The sequence below is a fragment of the Physeter macrocephalus genome, chromosome 1 (genome assembly GCF_002837175.3).
Source record: "Physeter macrocephalus isolate SW-GA chromosome 1, ASM283717v5, whole genome shotgun sequence".
Taxonomy (NCBI): Eukaryota; Metazoa; Chordata; class Mammalia; order Artiodactyla; family Physeteridae; genus Physeter; species Physeter macrocephalus.
The window spans coordinates 114884315-114909415 of NC_041214.2; the positions used below are offsets into that span (position 1 = coordinate 114884315).

General features: G+C 38.3%; 2 protein-coding genes across 5 annotated transcripts in view; one reads left to right on the plus strand and one right to left on the minus strand.

Annotated features, from left to right (window-relative positions):
• RIOX2 (ribosomal oxygenase 2) overlaps positions 1–10038 on the plus strand; it is a 55316-nt gene extending 45278 nt beyond the window's left edge. The window contains exon 13 of the transcript XR_003681343.1: positions 9848–10038. The gene's annotated coding sequence lies outside the window, so the exon portion shown is untranslated. The remainder of the gene's footprint in view (positions 1–9847) is intronic.
• CRYBG3 (crystallin beta-gamma domain containing 3) overlaps positions 1–25101 on the minus strand; it is an 83025-nt gene that overhangs the window by 18051 nt on the left and 39873 nt on the right. For all 4 annotated transcript variants that reach the window (XR_008617809.1, XM_028494200.2, XM_024120026.2 and 1 more), the window contains exons 11-15: positions 24955–25097; positions 24723–24849; positions 23776–23808; positions 18171–18283; positions 13341–13467 (exon numbers count right to left, since the gene is read on the minus strand). Coding sequence is in view for 3 of the 4 variants with exons in the window: in XM_028494200.2 (XP_028350001.1) it covers positions 13341–13467; positions 18171–18283; positions 23776–23808; positions 24723–24849; positions 24955–25097 (543 nt within the window). In the remaining variant the exon portion in view is untranslated. The remainder of the gene's footprint in view (positions 1–13340; positions 13468–18170; positions 18284–23775; positions 23809–24722; positions 24850–24954; positions 25098–25101) is intronic.

A 25101-nucleotide genomic window follows, 5' to 3' on the forward strand; every position in this document is an offset into this window, starting at 1 on the left:
ACTGGGGCACGAACCCGTGTCCCCTGCATCGGCAGGCGGACTCTCAACCACTGCGCCACCAGGGAAGCCCCCCTTTTGGATTTTTGAACCATGGAAATATTTATTCAAAAATTTAAATTGGTAATTATTATGCCTATGTTTGCATGTATAAATGTGTTTGCATATATTTTTCTTTAAATGGACTTCAGAAAACTTATCTGGCAACAACATGAGTGAAGAAAAGAAAGAATGCAAGTATCAGTACAGGGGAAGAATCCTCCAGGCCAAAGAACAGTCAGACCTAAAACAGGACGGGGGGTGGGGGGGCGCGGGTTGGAAGGTTAGGATTGGTGACCAAGGGATGGCCAGAAAAACTATTGCAGTGATGAGAGACACCAAGTGAGACAAACAGATAGAATGAGAAAGTGAGAAAAAACATGTGTGAGAGTGTGGCTGGGGTCACGGTGGTACACAGTCAACCCGTGAACAACAAGGGTTTGAACTGCACGGATCCAATTGTACAGGGATTTTTTTTCAATAAATACGTACTACACAGTCTGAGGTTGGTTGAATCCTTGGATGTGGAACCACGGAAATGGAGGGCCACCAGTAAAGGCACACGCCGATTTTCAACTGTGCGGAGGGTCGGCACCCCTAACCCCCATGTTGTTCAAGAGTCAACACTAATTATAAGAAAATCTGGAGAGGAAATATGCCCCGCAGCTAAGAACTTATATTGAGAACTGGAGGTCTGAAGGTTGAGATAGAGGCAGGATAATCCTAACAGAAATGTCCAATGAACACTGGACCTTCTGATCTGGAGTTCAGGGAGAAGATCGAATATAGGGATGATAATTTGGGAACTCTCAGAATCTGGGTAATAACTGGAGCCAGTTATGGGTAAGAAAATGGAAATGACAGGAGGACAGAACTGCACTGACAAACGAAGGGGGTGGTGATGAAAGGCAGGTCTGTGGAGGTGACTGAACAATGAACTAGGAGAGAGGAGACAAAAGAGGACATATCACAGAAGTAAAGGAGAAAGAAAATTATAAGGAAGAGTTGGCCAGAGTATCAAATACTTTTGCAATGTCGAGGAAGAGGGTGACTGCAACGAGGCTGCTTGGGTTTGGCGATCAGGGGGCAGCTGGTAACCAATGAGAGAGCTCACTGAGCCACATGCAGGAGATGAGGGGCAGAATCTAGGCTGCAAGGGCTGAGGAATAAGCGGGAAGAGATTGTAGACAGGGCATACAGGCTATTTTTTAGAGAAGTTTGGTAAAGAGGAGGAAAATCAGCGGCTGGTCCACGTGGCAGGCACAGTGGAAGGTAGCAACGTAATGGGAAGAATCTGAATGACGCAAGACAAGAGGGGTGGTTCTAGGGAAGAAGGTGGAGGTCCAATCCACTGTCCCATCAGTTCAGAACCCCTGACTGGAATCAGTCCATGAGGAAAAGGATCGCTTTGAAAAGGATGAAATATGCTTCCTCTGAAATACAAGGAAAGATAGAGAAAGGATACCGAGAAATTTCCAGGTTTCTAAAATAGGTAAAACATGTTGTAAATTTCTCTTTATGTTCTGTGGCAAAGGTTGCCTGTGGATCACGGAAGGTGTGAAGCACTGTCCAATGGAACTTTCTGCAATGTTAGCAATATTGTATATCTGTATCTTCAGTATGGTAGCTACTAGCCATACGTGGCCATTGAGCATTTGAAATGTGGCTTGTGTGACCAAAGTGAATTTGTTTTATTTAATTTTAATTCAAAAAACTACATGTGGCTAGTGCTATGGTATCAGACAGTGCAGATTGAGGAGTTAGAGGATGCTGGAAAAGAAGGTAAGCGTCACTGTGTTCAGTGAGACAATAAGCTAAGCATAAAAAAAACTGCCCGGGAGCACTGATTTTCCTTCAGTAAACAACATAAACTGGGTCAGGAATGGAAATTCATCTCAAGTCACTGAGTTCCTGAGTGACTGCAGACAAGATCAGGCTTCTCTTCTGCTACCTGCAAAATAAAAATTGGAAGCATCCCAACAATTTATAGAAGAAATGTCCTTATAGGAGGGTCCAGAACAGCAGTAGTTTAGAAATGCAGCCAATAGCAGGCTCTAAATTACCCACTAAGGGCTTCCCTGGTGGCGCAGTGGTTGAGAGTCCACCTGCCGATGCAGGGGACACGGGTTCGTGCCCCGGTCCGGGAGGATCCCACATGCCGCGGAGCGGCTGGGCCCGTGAGCCATGGCCGCTGAGCCTGCGCATCCGGAGCCTGTGCTCCGCAACGGGAGAGGCCACAACGGTGAGAGGCCCGCGTATCGCAAAAAAAAAAAAAAAAAAAAAAAAAAAAACCACAAAAAAATAAATAAAATAAAAAAATAAATTACCCACTAAAACTGGTGACCGAAAATTAATGGACAGTCAAAATCCACAGATAAGCCCCTGACTTTATTGCTGGACTTCTCCCAACCTTCTCACCCTTAAGCTAATGAAAAAGCATTTCAGCTTACCTCTACTTGTTGGGTTACTAATTAGTAAGGAAGGGCAGACAGGCAAGGAGCCTGGGTTGGGCTCATGATCAACCATCAGCAACACTCTCCTCAGTAAAGAGTTTGCTGTGGTAAGAGTGGCACTTGCATTACAGGCATTTAATGCTGACATGAGGTAACTGTTTTATATTTCACAGGGAAAAATTAAAATCTTACGTGAGGATATAATTTAAATGCTAAGTGATATTCTAAGAAAATAGGTCCTGTGTACATTTTTCATCTTCCTTTTGTGGAATGTCCACAAAGGCGTTTTTTATTTTATTTTATTTTTTTCAAAGGCATTTTTTAAAAGACTACCATTATCACTCAAATTGCATCAAATTCACTCCCCATTTCAAAGACAATCTAGCAATTCTATACCTAGAAATTTATCTTACGATAACAATGCAAAATCTGATGGAGGGGATCTCAAAAATTGTTTTAAAAATGATCATGCAGGAAGATTGAGAAAAAAAACTGCAGAAAATGACTGAGGATATTTTTACGAGTTTACATAAATCAGTAAGGATCCTCCAAGAGACCCAATACATAAATGGGCAAAGAACACAAACCAACAGCATTAACCAAGGAGGAAATATGACTAACAGGCATGGACAAACTTCCCTCCTTTCCATTAACAACAACGAGATATCATCATGTGGTCCCATCTATCAAACTTTTCATTTGCGAACATCTATTGTTTCTAAGCTTAAAGTCATTCCCTCTTTAGAGGTTTGATATATATATTTAACTTGACTTTTCTCTATTTAAATTATTTTTACTTAAATGGTCTTAATTTATAAATACACAGTTGATCCTTGAACAACATGGGTTTGGAACTGTGCAGATCCACCTGAACGTGGATAAAAAAATTTCCAATTTTCCAATAATTTCCAATAAATGTAGTATCTGTATTTTCATTTTACAGTTCTTTAAATTAACTAAGTGTTGGGGAAAGTTTGTGTTCATTAGAGATCACAATATATGGAATCAAAAGAACTGGGTTCGAGTCCTGATTCTATCCGAATTGTTTCACCTTCCTGCCCTTGGGTGAGACATTTATCAATTCCTTTGTCTTGAGGCAGAAATAGCAGTACGTAGATTTTCCACTGCCTATAGGGGGTGGAGATGGGGAGGTTAGCACCCCTAAACCCCTGTGTTGTTCAATGGTCAACTGTACTTAAGTTTATAAATGTACTCGATTTATAAATGTACCTAAAGATTAGGAAGGTTAGGAAGGCAATCATTCAGAAATAAAGAGCACTGAAGAACTATGTTAAAATCTTATTTTTCTGATACATTTTCCAAATATGAAAGTAGGAAGAGTATATATAAACTATTAAGTCTTTAAAACTGAAGATGACAGAGTAATCTGAACTTTCCAAGGACAACAGAAACCACCAGAATTTAATTACAATTTGACCTCTACAAATCTCTTGGCCTCAGTCCATGCTAACTTAGAAGACAGCCAACCATTTGGGGCCACAGGCTCTTCTTAGGTGTCAGCAGGGACAGGACATTCCTGCCGGGTGAAGTCTAAGCCATGCAAAGAGGATACAGCTTCTAAAAGGAGGATGTGGTTAAGAAAGGAAAAGAATACTTAAACTGTATAAATGAAAAGAAAACGTATCACTCCATCAACTAAAATAATATTTTAAATGACAATAATAGTAATAACTAACATACATGACACTTAATATGTGCTGGGCATCATATATACATACACACACACACAAACTATATAGAAGGGATTGTGAGTGGACGGATGGATGAATATATATATGTATATATACATATGTGTATATATACATATATATATATATATCCCAATTTTTTTAACCTAATTCATTTGGCAACAAAATCTGATCTGAATAAGTAGAAAACTATTTATAATATTTATCCAACTTGTGTAGCCATGATTATATTTTGCTACAACAACAGAAATGTGTTTAATTATGGGGTGTTGCCCAGAACCTTTCTGGGGTTATTGTCTTATATGCTATCTATGAACCATATTACTGTTTAAAATGTGAAAAATTCCAAATCCCAAAATACATTCATGTTAGGAATTGTAGAACTGTATTCACTCCTTTAATCCATGCAACTTTCCTTTGACATGGGTACCATTATTATGCCCACTTTACAGATGAAGAATGAGGGCACAGGTCACATACAGTAAATAAAAGAGCTGGCATTTGAAGCTAGACAAAATGGCCTCAGAGGCTGTGTTCTTAACCCCTCCACTATAGTTCTAAAATGTTCTAAGTAATTTTATCATGTAGAATATTTCTGATTGGCATGTGTGACATTATCTGAAGCAGTTGACTTCATCTTGCTCATCTGGTTAATATCTATGACCCCATTCTTACCTATCCCATCAACTTAACAAGTGTGTCCACCATCTAAATTTGAAGCTCTGAGACCTGGGTACAGGTACTCTGCTAGAAGGATTACATTTATATCAACACATCTTCAATATATATTGGATAAAATGTTTAAATCTAATTTTTGACATTTCTTAAAACTATACAGACTTGAATATGAGTTTGAATAGTATTTAACAATGGGGGTGAAGTAGTTTCCCTAATCATCAATTGCATGAGTTTGCAAGATGGTAAAGAGAATATACATACTTTATACATTTTTTCATTATTTTTTTATCCATATAGCAAGTCTTTGAGGTGGAATGAAGTCTGTCAAATGGTCTTTTCCTAATTTTAAAGACGAAGCAAATATTGAATTATATTGGTTAGCTCAGTGTCAACATGAGACCAAGACTTCAATCTTTCACTCCAGGGAGTACATAAACTATAACTTGAAAGCACATAGTCAAAAGATTTTTGAAATGGAAATATGTTGGGGTCCTAGAAGCATGGTTTGTGTAATCACACAGAATATCTCTAGTTAGAGTCTGTGTTAGACTAAAAGGGGGGAGTTGGCGGGGGTGGGAGAGAGACCTCTGACAAAAACATAATGAAAGGGAACATCCTGTTCAAAGACCACATTTATTGGAGAAAAAGAGGCCATTCTGGAAGTGAGAACAGAGGTGAAAATTACCTGGACAGTTTATTGACTATTAATACTAAAAACAAAGCATCTGATAAAATTTTGCCTTACTTCTCATTTCTTAGAAGAAAGAAGAAATGATTCAATTTAGCAAACATTTCTGAATTTTTCTTGCATGCCAGATAATTTGCCAAGTGCCTGGGATACTTAAACAAGTTCAAACGCTGAGATGGAAGGAAGCTCTTGAGCTCTGATCTCTAACAGGAAGTGTCCAAAACTTCCTTTCATGGTATACAAAGCCCTTCACGTTCTGATCTCCAAAGGGCTTTGCAGCCTCATCTGGAGTAACAAAGTCAGCTATCATCTCTACTGCCTTTCAGCACTTTACATCCTTATCTGCCTTAACCAGATCTTCACTCTTCCAGGTATTTCCAGTTGCCAAGTCCAGGGGAATTCTTTTGTCCCATATCATCTGTCTCTGACATTTCCACCTTCCACTTTTTCCTGGCTCTTTCCCTTTGGGCAATAAACATGCTCATTTCTTTACATACAAAAAACCCCACAACCATACTGACTTGTACATTAGCACTGTATAGTTCTTTGAGTTTCAAATCACTGCTAGTATGGAAAAGGTGTTGATATTACCTTAGGATTATGTTAGTTGGTTAGACTCTAAATATAACATGTTATTTTATTTTAAAAATATCTAGCAAACAGCCACTAAGAACAGCCATATCTGTACAGCCCAACAATATCACTTCACCCTAATCTTTGCCAAGTGAACCATGGCTAAAAAACTAAGAACAACTAGACTGAATTCAAGGAAAGTAACCATAATGTACACCTCAAATACCATTCCAATCCAGAGAAAAACCAAAAAGTGAGCTGGCAAAAACATATCTGCAGTGATGAAAATTTAAGAGAAGGCTCATAAATCTCTAATGAGACTCTAATCCGGAATCTTCTAAGTTTGGCCCATTTAAAACAAAATCACATAAATACTTTCAGTCTTATCAAATCTTGATGTTGCACAACAAATATTAATTCTTGTCTATGAGCTATTATACTATTATTGAGTGTTTTCATGTGCTAAAGGCTTCACATGCACTAGCACATTTAATCCTCATTTTATTCGACGAGAAAGTTGAGGCATAGAGTGGTCAGAAACATGCCCAGGGTCACTCAGCTAACAAGCAATGGTCTGTCAGACTCTCAAACCAAACTCTTCTCCAGGGAACTATAATGCCCCTCATAAAAGCCTCTTTCACTTGGCTTAGAAAATCAGTTTCATCACAGGCTTACCTTTCTAACTGGACTTCTTCCTTTAAAAAAAAAGTTATAATACATTTCAAAAAGAATAAATAATATCTAGACGATCAGGTATCCAGCACCCAGAAGTAATTTTACTATATTTATATCAAATTGTATAAACAAGTAAAAACATAACATGTACAGAGGAATTTTAATTTTTCCCCCTCCCTAGAAGTAACCACTATGCTGAAGTTGTGAATCTTTATACATCCTGTTTTTAAATTTCACAGAAATATATCTTACTGTAACATCCTTAGTAACACATGAACCTCACTTAATATATTATATTTCCTTTTATGACTGTGCTGTACTATAGTTTGTTTCATCCATCAATGCTGCAACAAACATCCTTATATTTTCCCTCATAGCAACTGATACTCCTTCCACTAGCTTTGTACGAATAATCCCACTTCTCTGCCACTAAACTAAACTTTGGTGTTGTCAGATCTTCCAATGTTTGTATCTAAAGTAAGGTAATGCTACCTGATTACTATTTTATTGATAATTTGCATTTCCTGGATCACTAGTGAGGTTTAACATCCTTTGTATGTCCTTAGCCATTTTCTCACATTTATGAACTGGCTATTCATAGTCTCTGCTGATTTTTAAAATAGGTTTTTCTTTTTTTTTTTCAATTGATTTGAAAGAGTTCTTTTTATATTCTATACATTAAACCTTTGTAGCTTATAAGGGCTGAAAATATACTCTCCAGTCTGTGGCTTGCTGTGGTAGGCTCAATAATTAATGTTCCCCCACCACCATCCAAAAAGAGGTCTACATCCTAATCCTGGAACCAATGAATATGTTAGCTGATATAGTGGAAGGGACTTTGCAAATGTGATTAAGAGTTAAGAATCTAGAGATGGGGATATTTGTCTGGATTATCCAGATAGACCTAATATAATCACATAGGTCCTTATAAGAGGGTCAGAGACAGAGGACAGAGAACAGAAGGTGAAGTGATAAACTTTGAAGATGGAAGAGGGCCATGAGCCAAGGAATGCTGGGGACCTCTAGAAGCTGGAAAAGGTAAAGAAACAGATTCGCCCCTAGTGTCTCCCAGAAGGTATTTTACCCCAGTAAGACCTATTTTAGACTTCTGACCTCCAGAACTGTAAGATCATTTCTGTTGTTTTCAGCACTAAATTTGTGGTAACTTGTTACAGCAGCAACAGGAAACTGATACACTTGCCTTTTATTACTGACTTGTATGTTTTGCATTTAAATCCATCCTACTCCAATATCATTAGCATTGTTTTCCATATTTTCTTCTGTTTTCTTCTTCCAGTTTTATTGAGACATAACTGACATACAGCACTGTACATGTTTAAGGTGTACAGCACAATGATTTGACCTACATACATTGTGAAATGAGGACCACAGTAAGTTTAGTGAGCACTTGTCATCTCATATAGATACAAAATAAAATTAGAAAAAATTGTTTTTCCTTGTGATGAGAACTCTTAGGATTTACTTTCTTAACAACTTTCATATATAACATACAGCAGTGTTAATTCTATTTATATTACAAATTACATCTTTAGTATTTATTTATCTTATAACTAGAAGTCTGTATCTTTTGACTAACTGACATCCAATTCCCCCTCCGCCACCCCCCACCCCGTTAACCACAAATCTGATCTCTCTTTCTTTTTTTTTTTTTGACCTCTTTTTCTATGAGTTTGTCTGTCTGTTTTTGAAGTACAATTGACCTACAACACCATGTTAGTTCCTGGTGCACAATATAGTGGTTCAATATTTCTATACATTTCAAAACAATCACCGTGAAGTCGAGTTGTCATCTGTCACCTTGCAAAGATATTATGTAATTACTAACTATATGCCCGGCACTGTACATTTCATTCAGGTTTGTTTTTCACATTTAGGTTGCCATTAATCCATCTGGAGTTTATTTTTGGTGTTTGGAATAAAGCAAGATTCAAATGGTATCTTCTTCCATGTAAAGGGCCAACCGTCTTTCATAATAGCCCCACTGAAATGCTATTTCTGTCACCTTCCAAATTCCATTATTCATGTAGGTCAGTTTCTATGCTCTCCTATCCCACTCTTCTATTGGTCTCTCCTTGCACCAATACTCACTACCTTAATTATTACTGATGAATAATGCAATATCTCTATTTGGTAAGACAAGTGATCCTGCCTATTGTTCTTAAAAATAATCTTGGCTATTTTGAACCCCTATCTTTGCCAAATTAATTTTAGAAGGAGCTCGTCATGTTTTACCACCACCCCTGCAAAAGACAAAAGGATTCTGTAAGCATTCTGCCTGAAATTTTATTAATTTGGGGAAGACCAAAATATTTACAATATTGAGTCTTTTCATCTATAAAATCTCTCTCCATCTTTTATGTCCTTCAAGAAAGTTTTTACAATTTTCCTCATAAAGAACTTACTTGCATTATGTTAAATTTATTTCTAAGTAGCCTATATTTTAATTGCTATTTATCTTGTAACTGGCAACTTTTAAAGATTTCATATTAATCCTAATAACTTGTCTGTGGATATTCTTGACAATTTTGTTTCTTCCTTTATACCTTTTTTGGTTTTAATCTTATTAAAGTGCCTAGGGCTCCAAAATAATGTTGAATACAAGTGGTGATAGTAGAGACCATTGTCTTCTTCCTGAATTTAAAGGAAATGCTTCAGATATCTCACGTGGAAGTATGATGTTTACTGTAGGTTTTTGTTGGCCTTCACATTCAAAATGTACCCAGTAGTTACTACTGTTAACTATATATGAGTTCATCTGAAAATTTAATAGTAACCAAACTCCTCTACACTTTATAAAGTCATTGCTTCCTTTCATCTGTGGCTGGATTTACAGTCATCGTCTATTTATAGCTGTACCCCTCCCTTATTCATTACTCTTGCACAGAATGAATTACTGTCTCGCCAATTCTTATTCTACCTTTTAAGATCATTTGTGTCATCACAGTCATAAATTTCATGTGAACTTTTTCTACAACCTCTTGTTACAATGTTTCTTTTGCTTTGCCTACATATAGCTACCAGGATTGGATTATACTTCAAAGGAGGCCAACTTCCATGCCAAGCCACCATGGAGACACTAAAGAAGTAATGAGAAAACTGCTGCTCCCATGGAAATGCAACAAAAGCAGGTTACCCCACATACTACTAGACCAATGCTTAAAACATTTTACTTAATGTTCCCCACCCACCTCTAGCCTCTCACCAACTGTTTTGGGGACTGTTATTTGGCATAACCTTATTGAAAGCTAACATATCATCTTACTCCCTCAGACCATGTGAGGCCTAAGACTGGACACATTGCTTTTCATGTCCAATTAGAAATATGCCCAGGATACTTATTCTGTTGAAGTGGAGGCTGTCAAAGATGTAAAAATACCTGTTCTAACAGTTTCTTTACAGATGAGTTAACTGAGGTCAAAATAAATTAGGTGATTTGTACAAGGTCACACTAGTGAAAAGCAGAACTGTAAACTATGCTCGCAGCTCCTTTCACTGTAAAATGACTGCAAATTATGCATCCATGGACCTCTAGAATGTAACATATGTCTGCACAGATAGAAATCAGCCTGGAGCCAACTGTCATTTGCAAGACATACGGATCTTGTATGAAGATGAAGTGTTAGGATTCCTCAATATTATACCATTATGACACTTTAGCACAAAAAGCCAGAGCATGTCTGGGAATGCCAACTACAAGCAACACCCTCATAATTCTGCAGTTTTAACTAATGAAAGCAAAAATCAAAAATTTAGCTCATATATATGTAAAGTTAACTCAACTGGACGTAACATTTCCCACAAGGAATCCAGAATCACACTGGATTGTGGCATAGGCAGTAGTATTAACCAATCTATAGAAAAAGGCTTATCAATTCCTAAGTAGGAACACAGTAGGGGGACAGGGGCTGTGAAAGTAATCAGAGAAGCAGGATAGATACAGTGTGTCTAGAATTTTCCAAGGAAAGGAGACACAGAATCTGGAGAATGCAAACAACTGGAGAGGTGGGGTGGTAGAGTCTCTTTTGTGGGGAATATTAGCCTAGGTAAACTACTCAAGACATCTACCTAATTTTATCCAAATCTTAAAATGTCTGATGACTAATTCCATTTCCTGGGTTCTTCCAGAGAGGCAGAAAAATGCCCAGGACAGAATTCTCAAGTATTCTAGTCACTAGAATCCACCTATTACAAATTACCAGGTTGGCCTTCTGGTTTACCTATCAATCTCCTAGGTCTGATCAACTCAGGGTTTCAGGGCCACCAGGGTGAAGCATGGTTGACTTCACCAAGGAAATGTTACCTGTTGAGGCTGCCTCCTGGTCAGTTTGCAGACCTTTACTGGGATGCCCAACGTCACCTCATATTCCTTCCATTTCACCACCAAAACTACTGCCTAAACATGGCTTCAACAAAGACCTTTCAGAGATTCAAAACATATCTGGTAAAGGCATTAAGAAAACTTATATGCTCTCCTTACATAAACTGAATACACTCTAATCAGTTCTTGAAGTGAAAAGGCTATAGCTCTCAAATCCTTTCCAAGAGGCACCTTCATCTATACTGCCTGGATTCCACAGGACCAAACCAGGGACATGCAACTGCATAGTTCAACTTATGTAGAGATGTTTCTTTTCTCTGTCTGTATTTTTACTCCTAATTTTAATTATTTATTTTTGACTTCATGAATGTGGAAGAAATGTAACTCCTCAAACAAAAATAGTAATACCATTCATTTGGAGCATCTAAGTATCTGTCTGCTAGTTTGACTACTAAAAACTGCTAAAAAGTTCCCTTCCCAGTAAATGCAGACTACTTTCCCATGCCTTTTTCAGCCTTATCAATACTTGGAGAGACTGACCAAAACACATCCTTTTAAAAATTTTTTTAAATCCAGTTTTCCTCCAATAGACAGGAAGCATCAGTAGCCACTTAGTCTTTCCAAGTTAGTGTCTAAAGGCCACTAAGAGAGACCGAGGCTCTATTTTTATTCTTGTTCCTCAGCCAAGACTCTATTCTTACCCTGATACCAAGAATACTCTCTCCAGGAATGCCTTGAAATAAGACTACATTGCTGGACTTCGCTGGTGGTCCAGTGGTAAGGAATCCACCTTACAATGCAGGGGACACGGGTTCGATCCCTAGTCAGGGAACTAAGATCCCACATGCCGCGGGGCAACTAAGCCCATGAGCCACAGCTACTGAGCTCATGCGCCTCAACTAGAGAGCCCACGTGCCGCAAACTACAGAGCCCACGAGCTCTGGAGCCTGCGCGCCACAACTAGAGAGAAGCCTGTGTGCCGCAACAAAGAGCCCGCCTGCCGCAACTAAGACCTGATGCAGCCAAAAATTTAAAAAATTAAAAATAAATAAATAAATAATAAATCTTAAAAAAAAGAAAAAAAAAAGACTACATTGCTGAGGTTGGGATCGAAGATCCTGAGTATGATCATCACTCCTGGAGTCAGCTCTGGTTGAAAGATCTGACTGCGTCACTCCTGTCACCATGTAGGGCTTCTAGTCATCATTGTGTAAATCTCGGCTTTGACCAAATGCTCCTAGGGAATCATCATAACTAGACATCTTAAAAATATTCCAGATCCTTACTACTTCCTCTGCAAAGACACTACTAACTAGGAACCCGGGATGAATGTCCCAGAATAGCTATCCTATTTTTCTCACACTTAAAATTCTGAGTAAATATGATAGAAAGGAGAAATTACTTACTCTATACATGTAAGCCTCCAAGGTGACCCAGATAACTCTGCACACTCTAGGCAGGAAAGCCCTAGCTCCCCCAAAACAAGGTTTGAAATCAATACCAATGGTGTTCCATGACTTAAAGTAACATTGCAAACCTAAGCAGCAGACAAGCTGTCATGTGACTTATCTAGCAGAATAATAAAATGATCAGGTTATTATTTTTATTAAGCAGCTCTATCAATTACAGCCACGATACTAATAGCTAATACTTATTGAGTGCTCACCATGTGCTAGGCATTTTACAAGCACCATCACATTTAATATCCCAGTGGCCTTACAAAGTACTACTACCTTTTATAGATGAGGAAACTAAGTACCTTTGTCAATGTCACCCAAAGTCGTTAAAGAATTCATTTACGCTCAGGGCTATATTACTCTACTTCCTAAATTTTGCATTCTGATAAAAAAAAAAAAGAAAACAAAGAAAGAAGAAAAATACCAATCTTGGGAATTCCCTGGTTGTCCAGTAGTTAGGACTCAGGCTTTCACTGCCGAGGGCCAGGGCTCAATCCCTGGTCAGGGAACTAAGATCCCACGAGCTGTGCGGTGCGGCACACACACACACACAAAAATCAATCGTTCATTAGTTGGATTTCTTGAGTGAATCTCAATTTTACAATCTTCAAGCAAGTTACTTAAATTTTTATATTTTCCCCCGTATTATTTCTTCCAACTTCATGTTATCACTCACGGTAATTAAACTGGACAAGAAGAAGTCTTATAAATATGCATCAGCGAAGTACTTACATAGTCAATGGGCTTGAGGGATTTGACTCTAGATGTCGGGCAGCCACAGGAAGTAAGGTCAGCATACAGCCCTTCTTCTAACACACACTGATGATTAGAAATGTCCTCTTGGTAATACAGGAGCCAGCTGAAAAAACAAGCAGCAAAAGTGCATCAGTTGGCAGTCTGACTCGTCATCATGCAGTGAGAGCCAGGGTAGGAGTAGGACATAAAACTGCTGGTGCTGGTCAGAAGCAAATACGCAGAGTCGGTTTGGAAAAAAAAAAAAAAAAAAAAGCTACTACTATCACCTATTGACTGCTTACCATGTGCCAGACTAGGTACTCTGCATGCATTATTTCACCGCGTACTCATTACTTATGAGGTAGAAAAGTTAGGTGATTTGCCCAAGATTCCCCCAACTATTAAATAAATTTGAAATAAAACATCTGCTGTAAGCTAAAGACATTAACTTCATTCAGTGCTTTCAAGTATAAAAACCTGAGATCAAATTAATTATTAAGTACTTTGACCGATTAGAAATTCTTTTTGAGAAAAACAAAAATTTGTATCTTTATTTAATGATGAGTTTGCTTTCAGTCTAGGCTGAGGTAGAAGCTAGACTCCTAAAATCACACAACAGTATCTAAAACCTGTCACCTACATAGCTGATAGCAAGTGGAGATTTTTAAAAAGAAATGAACCCTTCAGAATCTTCCATAGCAAATTATCTTCAATATAGCACTCATCAAAAGCTTGGCTAAGACATGCCATTTTGGAAAGAAGGGACACAAGGGAGAAATTAATTGACTGTTACTACTTTAGCTTTGGTGTGTTTAAGTTCTAGCTCTATATTTTAAGATCACCAGAACTGTGCTCTAGCTATATGAGGTTAACTTTAGATACCACAGTGACAAAATTTACTGCCATGTCTCCTACGTAATAAGCATTTTATAGCCAATATTTCTGAAAGGTTTTTCAATGTGTTGGGCATGCAGCTAAGCCCTTACGTGCATTATTTATTTAGTCCTTATAAGAATCCTTTAGGGGCTTCCCTGGTGGCACAGTGGTTGAGAATCTGCCTGCCAGTGCAGGGGACATGGGGTCGAGCCCTGGTCCGGGAAGATCCCACGTGCCGCGGAGCAACTAGGCCCGTGAGCCACAACTACTGAGCCTGCGCCTCTGGAGCCTGTGCTCCGCAACAAAAGAGGCTGAGACAGTGAGAGGCCCGCGCACCGTGATGAAGAGTGGCCCCCGCTCTCCACAACTAGAGAAAGCCCTCTCACAGAAACGAAGACCCAACACAGCCCAAGATAAATTAAAAAAAAAAAAGAAAGAATCCTTTCAGGTAAGTACTGTTATTAGCCCACATTTACAGAGGAGGAAACAGGTTCAGAGAGATGGTCCAATTTGCTTAAGATTACATAGTGGTGAACTGGGCGCAAATCCTCATCTCTGAAGCATCCCCGGTACTTAAACAATCACCATGGTTCCTGTATTCTTTTATTAAAACTATAGTTTAATAAATTACACATAAATCTAAATAAAATATGTAAATAAAATGTACATTTTGTATGTAGTTGGCCTTCTGTATCTACAGGTTTCCTACCTGCAGATACAGAGGCCCAACTGTAGTAATCCACTTTATATAAGGGACTTGAGCATCCACGGATTTTGGTATATGTGGGGACTCCTGGAAACAATCCCTCACAGATATCAAGGGACAACTGTGTATATAAATTATATATATATATATATATATATATATATATACACACACACACACACATTATACTGAAAAATATGTATACACTATGTATAAATTATATATATATTTATAAGTAAATAACATACATTTCCTACATGAAGCAACACACATGACTAATTTATCCTAGACTTCAGTGTCTAGGACAAAAACATTTCCCTCCGAAAAACAAAAAAACTTCAGTGCTTCCTTTTATCAGAAAATTTAAACTATACCTTGCAAAATACTTTTTTTCTTAGAGAAGAAAACTCAAGTACTAGGAACAAGACTATTTCAGGCCCTTGTTATACATATTTCTCACTAAAGAGTTGCAGATAATCTATTTAACTAACCGTGTCCTACTTTATGTGTTGTCACATTGTAAAACTTTCATATCCTTCTTGGAAGTAAGAATAAAAACAGTAACAGATACAGAGAGGTTCAAAGTAGTAAGAGTTATAGGAAATCAGAAAGGGAAAAGACTTTGATTTAGGGTTAATCAAGAAGGTTAACAGAGGGAATGAGGATGGACTGAACCTTAAAAACATATATGCAGGTTAGTATTAAGCAGGGTTCACGAACTTACGTACCTGCAGGAGGTCAGGCAGGTAATATAAATGAGTAGTGTACCAGATGAAAAAAAATTGGCCATATATCCTATGGTACACTGGGGAGCACATATGCCTCTACTCAACACCAGCTAATTATCACCAAAGGTGAATGTTTCCCCAGAGTTTCCAAATCTTCTGATTTTTAAAGAGAAGGTGAAAACCAGGTTCTTCTGAAAAATATTCTAAACTTAAGTATTGATACAAAAAACTTTTTAAACATAGTGTGTAGGCCAACCAAATAACATCTGCTAGATTTACCTGAAACCTACCACCTTTGATACAGAGCGGGGGTTAGCACACTACAGCATGTAGGCCAAATCCACCTCATAGCCAGTTTTCCAACAGCTCACAAGCTACGACTGAGTTTTGCATTTTTAAATGGTTTTAAAAAAATTAAAAGAAGGTTTTGTGATATGCGAAGCTTACATACAATTCAAATCTCAACATCCATAAACAGAGTTTCACTGGAACACAGCTATGCTCATTCATTTATGTATTGCCTATGGCTGCTTTGGTGCTACAGTGGCAGCGCTGAGTAGCTGGGACAGAGCCTGTATGGCCCACAAAACTGAAAATATCTACTACCTGGCCCTTTGCAGAAAAAGTCTGCTGACCCCTGGTACAGAGGGTAAGGAGGAAAACACCTAGCTGAGGAAATGCCCGAAGACAGGAGGAAAGGAGGATAGTACCAGGATAGAATGGAGCACGGATATGGAAAATGAGACTCATTGACAGTAAATCCTGGAAAGGGAAGAGTTTCAACTTGATCTGACTGGTATTAGAGAATGACTGGGATTTAAAGAAGAGTAGTAAAATATCAAGCTGGATTTTGGGACAAAAAACTGGGCTATGATTGGTTTATGGTAAACACTGGAAATAAGATGACACTGGAGGACTTCCCTGGTGGCGCAGTGGTTAAGAATCCGCCTGCCAATTCAGGGGACACGGGTGCGAGCCCTGGTCCGGGACGATCCCACATGCCGCGGAGCAACGAAGCCCCTGCGCCACAACTACTGAGCCTGTGCTCTAGAGCCCACGAGCACAACTACTGAAGTCCATGTGCCATAACTACCGAAGCCCGTGTGCCTAGAGCCCGTGCTCCGCAACAAGAGAAGCCACTGCAATGAGAAGCCCGCGCACCACGGTGAAGAGTAGCCCCGCTTGCCACAACTGGAGAAAGCCCGCACACAGCAACGGAAGACCCAACGCAGCCCCAAAATTAATTAATTAATTAAAAAACAAAGAGATGACACTGGAGTGTGGCTCATTAGGGGACTGAAATTCCTCAAGTGGAAGATAGGACCCCTGTCTCTACCGGTTCAAGAGAAATGGAGGAGAATGGATGAATCCAAGATATTTTGAAGGGAGAAAAGAGACTTTGATGAGTTATTAGGTAGATACTTGACATACAGAGATGCCACTGTAAAGATACATACACTTAAAAGTGGCTAGGGCTTCCCTGGTGGCGCAGTGGTTGCGCGTCCGCCTGCCGATGCAGGGGAACCGGGTTCGCGCCCCGGTCTGGGAGGATCCCACATGCCGCGGAGAGGCTGGGCCCGTGGGCCATGGCCACTGAGCCTGCGCGTCCGGAGCCTGTGCTCCGCAATGGGAGAGGCCACAGCAGTGAGAGGCCCACGTACCACAAAAAAAAAAAAAAAAAAAAAAAAAAAAAGTGGCTAAATGATAAATTTCATGTTATACATATTGTACCACAATAAAAAATGATACATAGAATATATGTCCTAGAGGGGTGGGATAGGGAGGGTGGGAGGGAGGGAGACGCAAGAGGGAGGAGATATGGGAACATATGTATAACTGATTCACTTTGTTATATAGCAGAAACTAGCACACCATTGTAAAGCAATTATACTCCAATAAAGATGTTAAAAAAATATATACAAATATATGTTAGACTATAAATTGAGAATCACATACAGTCTCATATACATGTGAGAAAGGTCCAGTATATTGCCACAGTTGGAAGAATACAGAAAAACAAAACAAAACACAAAGGCCCAACAATCCTGGGTCTGACATTTGGTGTGCAACCTTGGGAAACTAACTCTGAATCAGGGATCCTCATCTGTGAAATGGGGACAACAAATGCTTTAAACAAACAAAAAGTTTTTAATTTTTTTTTTTAAATTTAGGAGTAATATGTCTTATCTGGACAAAAATGCTAATTTTTATAGCATTCTATTATACTACACAGTAAACACACAATATACACATTCAAAATATTTAGGAGATAATCTAAGATAACAATGAGAAAAAAAAACCCACCAAAATGCTCCCAAAGTTGGCTAATCAGCATTCTATTTCACAGTAGCTTGTAATACAAGCTGGGCAAAGATCATATAGGCAAATTAGCAGTTGACTAATGATTAAATATGTTTATTTCACTGTATACGCAAAATATAAAGTTAAATCTCTGTAAATTTACAAGAAATTTAGTTATGTAAACAACAGCAGAAATCATTCCATAAGCATACTTACCAACCCCGAAGAACTTTAAAAGAACACGGCGTGAATGATGAAGTCAAATCCGAAATTTCTTTGGTAAAATCTATACATTCACCTTGGAACCCTGGTTTACTGAATGCTTTGAGCTATAAGAGCAACAACACAACAATTAAACAGAAAACAGTTGCTTGACATCCTCACAAAGCAAATGAAAACCTTTCATTTCATGTACTTACAAAAATTCAGCAAAATACTAGACTCGTGTTTTATTTATTAACAAGGAATCCATGTTAAGGATGACATTCTCCTTAAACTCAATTTTTTCCCCTTACGTATTTGCCAGAAATGTCAAGATTTATTTACCATTTCCATCCATCTCTTGCATCAGATGCTGGGCACAGAGGCCTGGAAAAATAATTCTACCTATCAGAGTAAATCAGAATCCCTCCTCTACTAAAATGTGGTGGTCCTTGTCCATTGTATCAAGCAATTATTATCCCCTGTGGTGAGACTACATGTGTAAAATAAGAAGCAATTCAGTGCTAAACACGAAGGCGGTTTGGATTGGTATGAGGTGTGGTGGCTATGGCTTTTCTCTCCCCAAGCCTTCTTGATCCACAGTTAATAAAAGGGAGGAGGAGAAAGCACGAGCACATGCCCGTAAGTGAGCATGCGGGTGTCTGTGAGACCATAGAGGCAGATGGCAGCAAAGACAATAATCATGGGACTAGTGGAAGATTTATGGTGAAGAAAGAAAGATGTCTGTGCCATATATTTCAGCTTACAGGTTTCAGTTTACTGAAGAGTACCTTAAATGCACAGCTTACAGCTTTATATAACTACATTTCTGCTTTAGTCCTTTTTGTCAAGGAAAATTCATGAAGTCTCAACTATAATTCCCTTTAGACCAGAGATATAATAATCTGCAACACTAGTGGCCTTGGATCTCTAATAAGTAAGAAAAAAATGAATGAGGCCTATAAATATTTCATAATACAGTGGAGCCTTGAAATAACATGGCCCATAGATCCAGCCGGCACCAAGAGGCCTGCGTCGTCATAGCTAAGAATGCATCGTGATGATCATCTACGGCACCGCCCTCTCTCCTGCCACGGCTGTCATGGATGGAGAACAAGGCTTCTTTGAGCAGCTGATGTTCACCTTCATTTTCTCAAGGGTCCTCTTAGAGACGGGTGGTCTCCGAGTTCTGAGGAATTGTTTCTTAGCTATCTCATTCGGCTCTGACCTTGCTAGGTCTGATATCAAAGCGAAGCCAAAACCAGAAAGCCGAGAGAACCCATTTCCCCTGACCAACCGAGGCTTGCACAATACGATTTCCTAACGTGAAACGAGGCTATATTTGGAGCATTAAAACACCAAGGGACTCCCTGCCTTAAGGAAGCGTGATCCATCAAGTTCCTACACTGTGGTCCTTTGGTGGATACAGGGGATAGAAAGAAAAAGCAAGTCCAAAACAATACAAACCTCTGGAACGATTGATTCCCTGTATAAGAACAATTCTACATGTCCAGGCAAACTGCCCTGGATTCCTTGATAAGAGCATATATTTTAGTTAGTCGTTTTTCAGACTATGTTTTTTAACTTAAAGGTTTATAAAACATGAGGCTAAAAAGTAAACCACATTTAACTCCCAAAAATGTGGAGTAATTTCTCCTACAGGCAAATATTATCTTTATGCACAATAAGAATCAGAAAAGGCACATGAGAACAGATCATGGTTGTCTGATTCACTACGTGTATTCCCAGTTTGTTGAATTAATTATATTCATATTGCTGAGCCTAAGATTTACACTTCAATATTTCACCATGAAGTCGTGAAATGTCAAATCCTGGACAACTGACGATGCAAGCTACTCATATTGCAGTTGATGTATGTAACAGCCACCTCTACTTTTTAGTCTCAGTTGTCACACCCAGAAGCATTAAAATTCACACACATACACACACTCACTCTGCCATAAAGTACTGTTTTGATTTGATGATTTAAAATACTCTTTACCCAAATTTTAAAAAAAAGGACTTAATACTGACCTGAGTTTATTTTTACCCCCCCAAATGAGATATGGTATTGATACACAGTTCACTCAAGATTTGTCCAACCCCAGAAAAGTAACACCTCATCCTGAGTACCTTACAAATGCCTCAGAATAGAATAATTCTCATAATAATGTTCTGAGGATGGACCACCCGAAACCAACTCTGCACTTTCTAATTATAATAATTAATCTGTGGTTTCTACCCTTGGTGAAATTAAGTGGCAGTGCCTTGGTGAAAATAAGTCCTGTGAAAAGCTAGCTGCATGACTATTTTGGTTTCCTTTCCAGGTTAATGGAGAATAAATGTACAAAACAACTTGGAGAGGTGGCTTAGAACACAGATGAATAGCCAGTTGAACAAGAAATGAGTTTTTTTCGAACTATGCCCATTCCTCCGTGCCATGTGAGCATGGCTTAATCCCTACCAGTATCAAATGGAACTGTATGGAAGAAGAAAAAAAAACAAAAACCAGTGTATCACTGGTTTTCAAGGTGTCTTTTCACATATCTATCTTTTATCTTCTTTAGAACTACCCTTTGAAGCAGATATTATCACCCCTTTATGATGAAAATTATGTAGAAATCCTTTGTTTACTATGTACTTTTCATTTATGATATACAGAAATAGATGTACTAGTTCTTCAATATGACAAACTAAAACCTCAAGAACTTAATTACTGAACAACAGTTGTGCTTTCTCAATTTATTACACAATATCAGAATTTTTGAACGTAATTTTATTTATTCCAATGCTAAAATAATTTCTCTGAGAAACATTCTATCCTGTCTAAACAAGACTTTCTGCAGCCCTTTGGACTTCCCTCAAATAAATGTACTGATTGTTAAACAAAGAACAGTTTTGTTTCCACTCTTCCGTTACATCACATTGTCTCATAATGCAGTGCTATGTAGTTTTCACATCCATTACATATTCTATAATAATTTTACTTCCCTGTTTACTTATAGAAGGCTTTCTTTACTTAGATAAGTACTATTTCCTGAGTATTTCTGGTCTCTGGATTCTATAAAACTGATCTGGTCATAGTACCAAAAAAATGTTTTCCTCTACTGCTCTTGAATCTTACTGATATTTGACTAAAACTATTGTTTTCTTATCCTCCATACATGATAACAGTAACCACCACTGTTAAAGATCCTGTGATTGCTCTAAAATTCAATTTGGCCAAATTATCCAATAGGAGAAAATATTCAGTTGCTTTTTCTCAGCTAGAATCATGTATAAAATGGAACAGAGGCTCAGTACTTAAAGAAATCCAAACTTCTAATTATATTTGCAAAGGGACTTTTAAAAGATTCCAGGAAAGAAAGGTCCTTGGTTGGGTCAAAGTGGGGAACTGGTTAGAATTTCTAGAGAATGGATGCCTGACTACAGCCTCTCTGGAAACGAAACTCACTTTTATAAGATTTAATCTAGTGAGATTTCTGATATTCAGGACTTGCTAAAAGAGAGAGATGAAGACATTATGAACATAATCCACATTCTGTTTGTTTTTTGTTTTGTTTGGGAAAAAATAAAAACAAAAATAAAATGCCAGCTGCTAACTATGAAGAACTCTATAATGGTCCTGTCATTGTATCAAATATTGTGAGTTGGCAACCAGACTTGGTGATCAATCTTCAGCCACAGGCAGAAATAATCTTCTCAATAAAAGGTGGTGTTCTGTGTCCCAAAAAAGACATATATCATCATAATATGCTTACACATCAGCAATAATATTTTTATTAGCATAACTCTCATGCTATATATTAATTTCTACACACATATATCTTCTGGCTTTTCCCTTCTTAAGTTGCTTGAGGTTTCCTTTCAAATCACCAGCACACAAGAATTCCCTCTCTGACTTGAACTTGAGATGTAACTTCCTCCTATAACCTTAGATAGGGAAATTAACTACCCCATATGAACACAGCTTCTGCATTGTCAACCTGATTATCACAACTACTTGCGAAGGAGAAAATACCTTCTAGTTACTGAATGGAACCAGACTATCAGCCAAGATCTGTTTGTTTTTATTTGGGTAAATGAAAACAAGCAAAACTTTCTGAATATTTGGTCCAATGGAAATAATAAGGGCTTCGATACTGGGTAAACTAAGGAGGCTTTGTCTGCATGTTACCAAATATCCAGCTGTCATACACTAGTCAGAGACCTTTATTTCACAAGGCAACGGCTGAGCTATATTGAGAAAAATAAGCAGGGCCAATTTCACTGGGTGTTTGCTGCTGCTTACTTTCTCTTCAAGTTAGACTGTAAATACTATAAAGAAAATCCTCTGAGCAATCTGCCCCAAACAAGGAAGTTCAGAAGAAAGAACAGGGATGTAAGGAGGGGGAGAAACAGAGCTTAAAAGAATGTGATTTTTTTTTATCTGCACTTAAAACTCAGAGAAAGTGCAGTTGGGAATTATCCCGGTTTACCTCTTTATCTACTCATGTTGTGTTGATTCATGTGAAAAAGTGCTTTGAAAGTCCCCAGTTGGAGTTTTCTAAGATTCAAAGTAAAGATCTGGCAGGAAGTGTCTTCAGAACGGCAACTGAGTTATATTCAGAGAGGAAATGTTCCCAATAGGCCTGAGCTAATCGGAAAATAATAAAACCTGGAAGCATTGTGAACAGAATCACAGTTAAACTAAGCTGATTTGAAATATATAAACACTGACATGAACGCGAAAAACAGACACACTCAGAGAAAAAGATTCAGCGTTATGTAAAACTAGCAAATGTCAAATATTTAGAATTAATCATTGTATTTGGTTTTCTGAAGAAATTTTTCTAAATGTGTTATTTAAAATGAGACAGAGGAAGCGCTGTAACTCACCCCCTTTCTTTTATGGTTGTACCGCTCATATCATGATATGTCTTTCTTGGACGTAAAATCTTGGAATTAGATACTAAAAGAATGCCTCTTTTTGCTACTTCTAGCTGTGTGAAATGACGCTTACTTAAATTCTAAATCTTTGCTTTCTCATTAATAAATGGGAATACATGCTGACCTCAGAGTTATTAGAAGCACTAAATAAGCAGAATTTCTAGCCCTCAATGGAGAATAAACAAACATTAGGCTCCAGAGTATTACCCAATCCTTCAAACCATTAACACACTAGAAATAAAGGAGCAGGGTTACAGTTTTATCAGTGCTTTTAAGAAACATGTGATTTAGGTATTAGAAATACATTTACATAATAAGCATGCCATTTCTCCATGGTGAGCCTGCTCCTCCACAGACAGCATAACGTACTGTGCTGAATATGAATGTGACATTGAAGAATGGATATGGGCAACAGGAAAGGAGGAGTGGCAGACGTTCAAAACGAGCCCAAAGTGGTCAGTGCTGAAGCTCTAGTAGGAGAAAAAGAAAGGAACCGTGACAAATCCAGGCCAGTATGACCAGTAACAAAGAGGCGCACTCCTGGGCTCACAGGTTCCTAGGACAATAGAAACTGCCCTGCCATACAGACCCATAAAAGTTATCTGAGGGAAAGGGATAGACCTGAGAGAAAGGGCATACATTTTTAGTAAACAATTTAACAATTATAAGTTAAGAATAGTTTTAAACATACCAAATGTGGAGGCTCATTTATCCCAAGTGGTTCCTGAAACATATATTAAAACATTTTAAAAATTATAATCGCATAATCACAGTTGTCTTTGAAAGTGCTGAAAATCTCCTTTGAAAAATGAAAAAATATATGGTCTGACCAATTTACTAGATTCCTTGACCTGGTTAGGACCCTCAAATAACCTACTAAATTAGCTTATAATAATTTTAATGTTTATTACTAATTCATTTTAAGTAATATTATAGCTAGAAGAAAAATGTGCCCCGATAGTCCATTAGAAAGATAGAGTCTGAACTTGCCAACATTCTCTTTCCCATCACTATCTCCTGGGCACCCTATTGTTCTGCAGTGTTTGTTGTTAACCACACTGGCCACACTCTCTCATAACTTCGTAATTTTGCACAGGAGGAGATGATTCCTTCTTGGTGAACTGCCTTTTCTGCCCCACTTCCCTTCCTGGCAAAATTGCTTTTATCCTCTAAGACATCACTCAATGCATCCTCTTCTTGAGGAGAGGCATGGTCCCCAGCTCCCCAGGCTCTCCATTCTCCCTTCCCCTGGTCTCTCAGCACAGCCTACACACTTCATTTTCTCACTAGTCATACCATAAGCAATTGTGCATATGCCTGTCTTCTCTAAGAGACTGAGACAGGGCGGTCTCATTCATCTTTCATCTCCAGTGATCAGTCCTGTCGGACACAGCAAAGGCACTAAATAAATGCTACTGAATGAATGAACTGCTCAAATTACAGAGTCCCTAATCATCGAGGTGCTAATGCCATCTACTAGCTCTCTATGGAATCTGCAGAAATCCATATGCTGTTTCATTTTCTCTATAGATACATACAAAATAATCCAACAGCTCCACTTTATAAAAGCCTGTTCCATGTGTTCAATTGTATGCCATTACATGCCACTGGCATTGGTTATGTTCACATTTAACTCACCAGTTGGATAGGTCGTATTGACATGATTATATTATTTGATCCTCCCCAGTCAAAAAAGCATTTGTATTTCCCTTTCTCTAAAATGTACTGTTCTCCACAGAAGAACTTCTGCTGGTAGGCAACCCATCTAGCAGGATAAAAAGTAAAAAGAACAGAGGTGACACAGAATTGAGCAACCAATAATTTTAAACACCAAAGAAGCTCTACGTTCTCAGAATAGGAGACAACTTACACGCCGCTTTTAACGTGAATGGATCTTGTTTCACTGCCAAAACCCTTTTCTTCTAAGTCAGAAATTTCCTGATTTGTAATGTCAATAAACTTCCCACTTTCTAGATCAGATTCAAACAGTGTGATAGAAGATTCTATGAAATTCTAA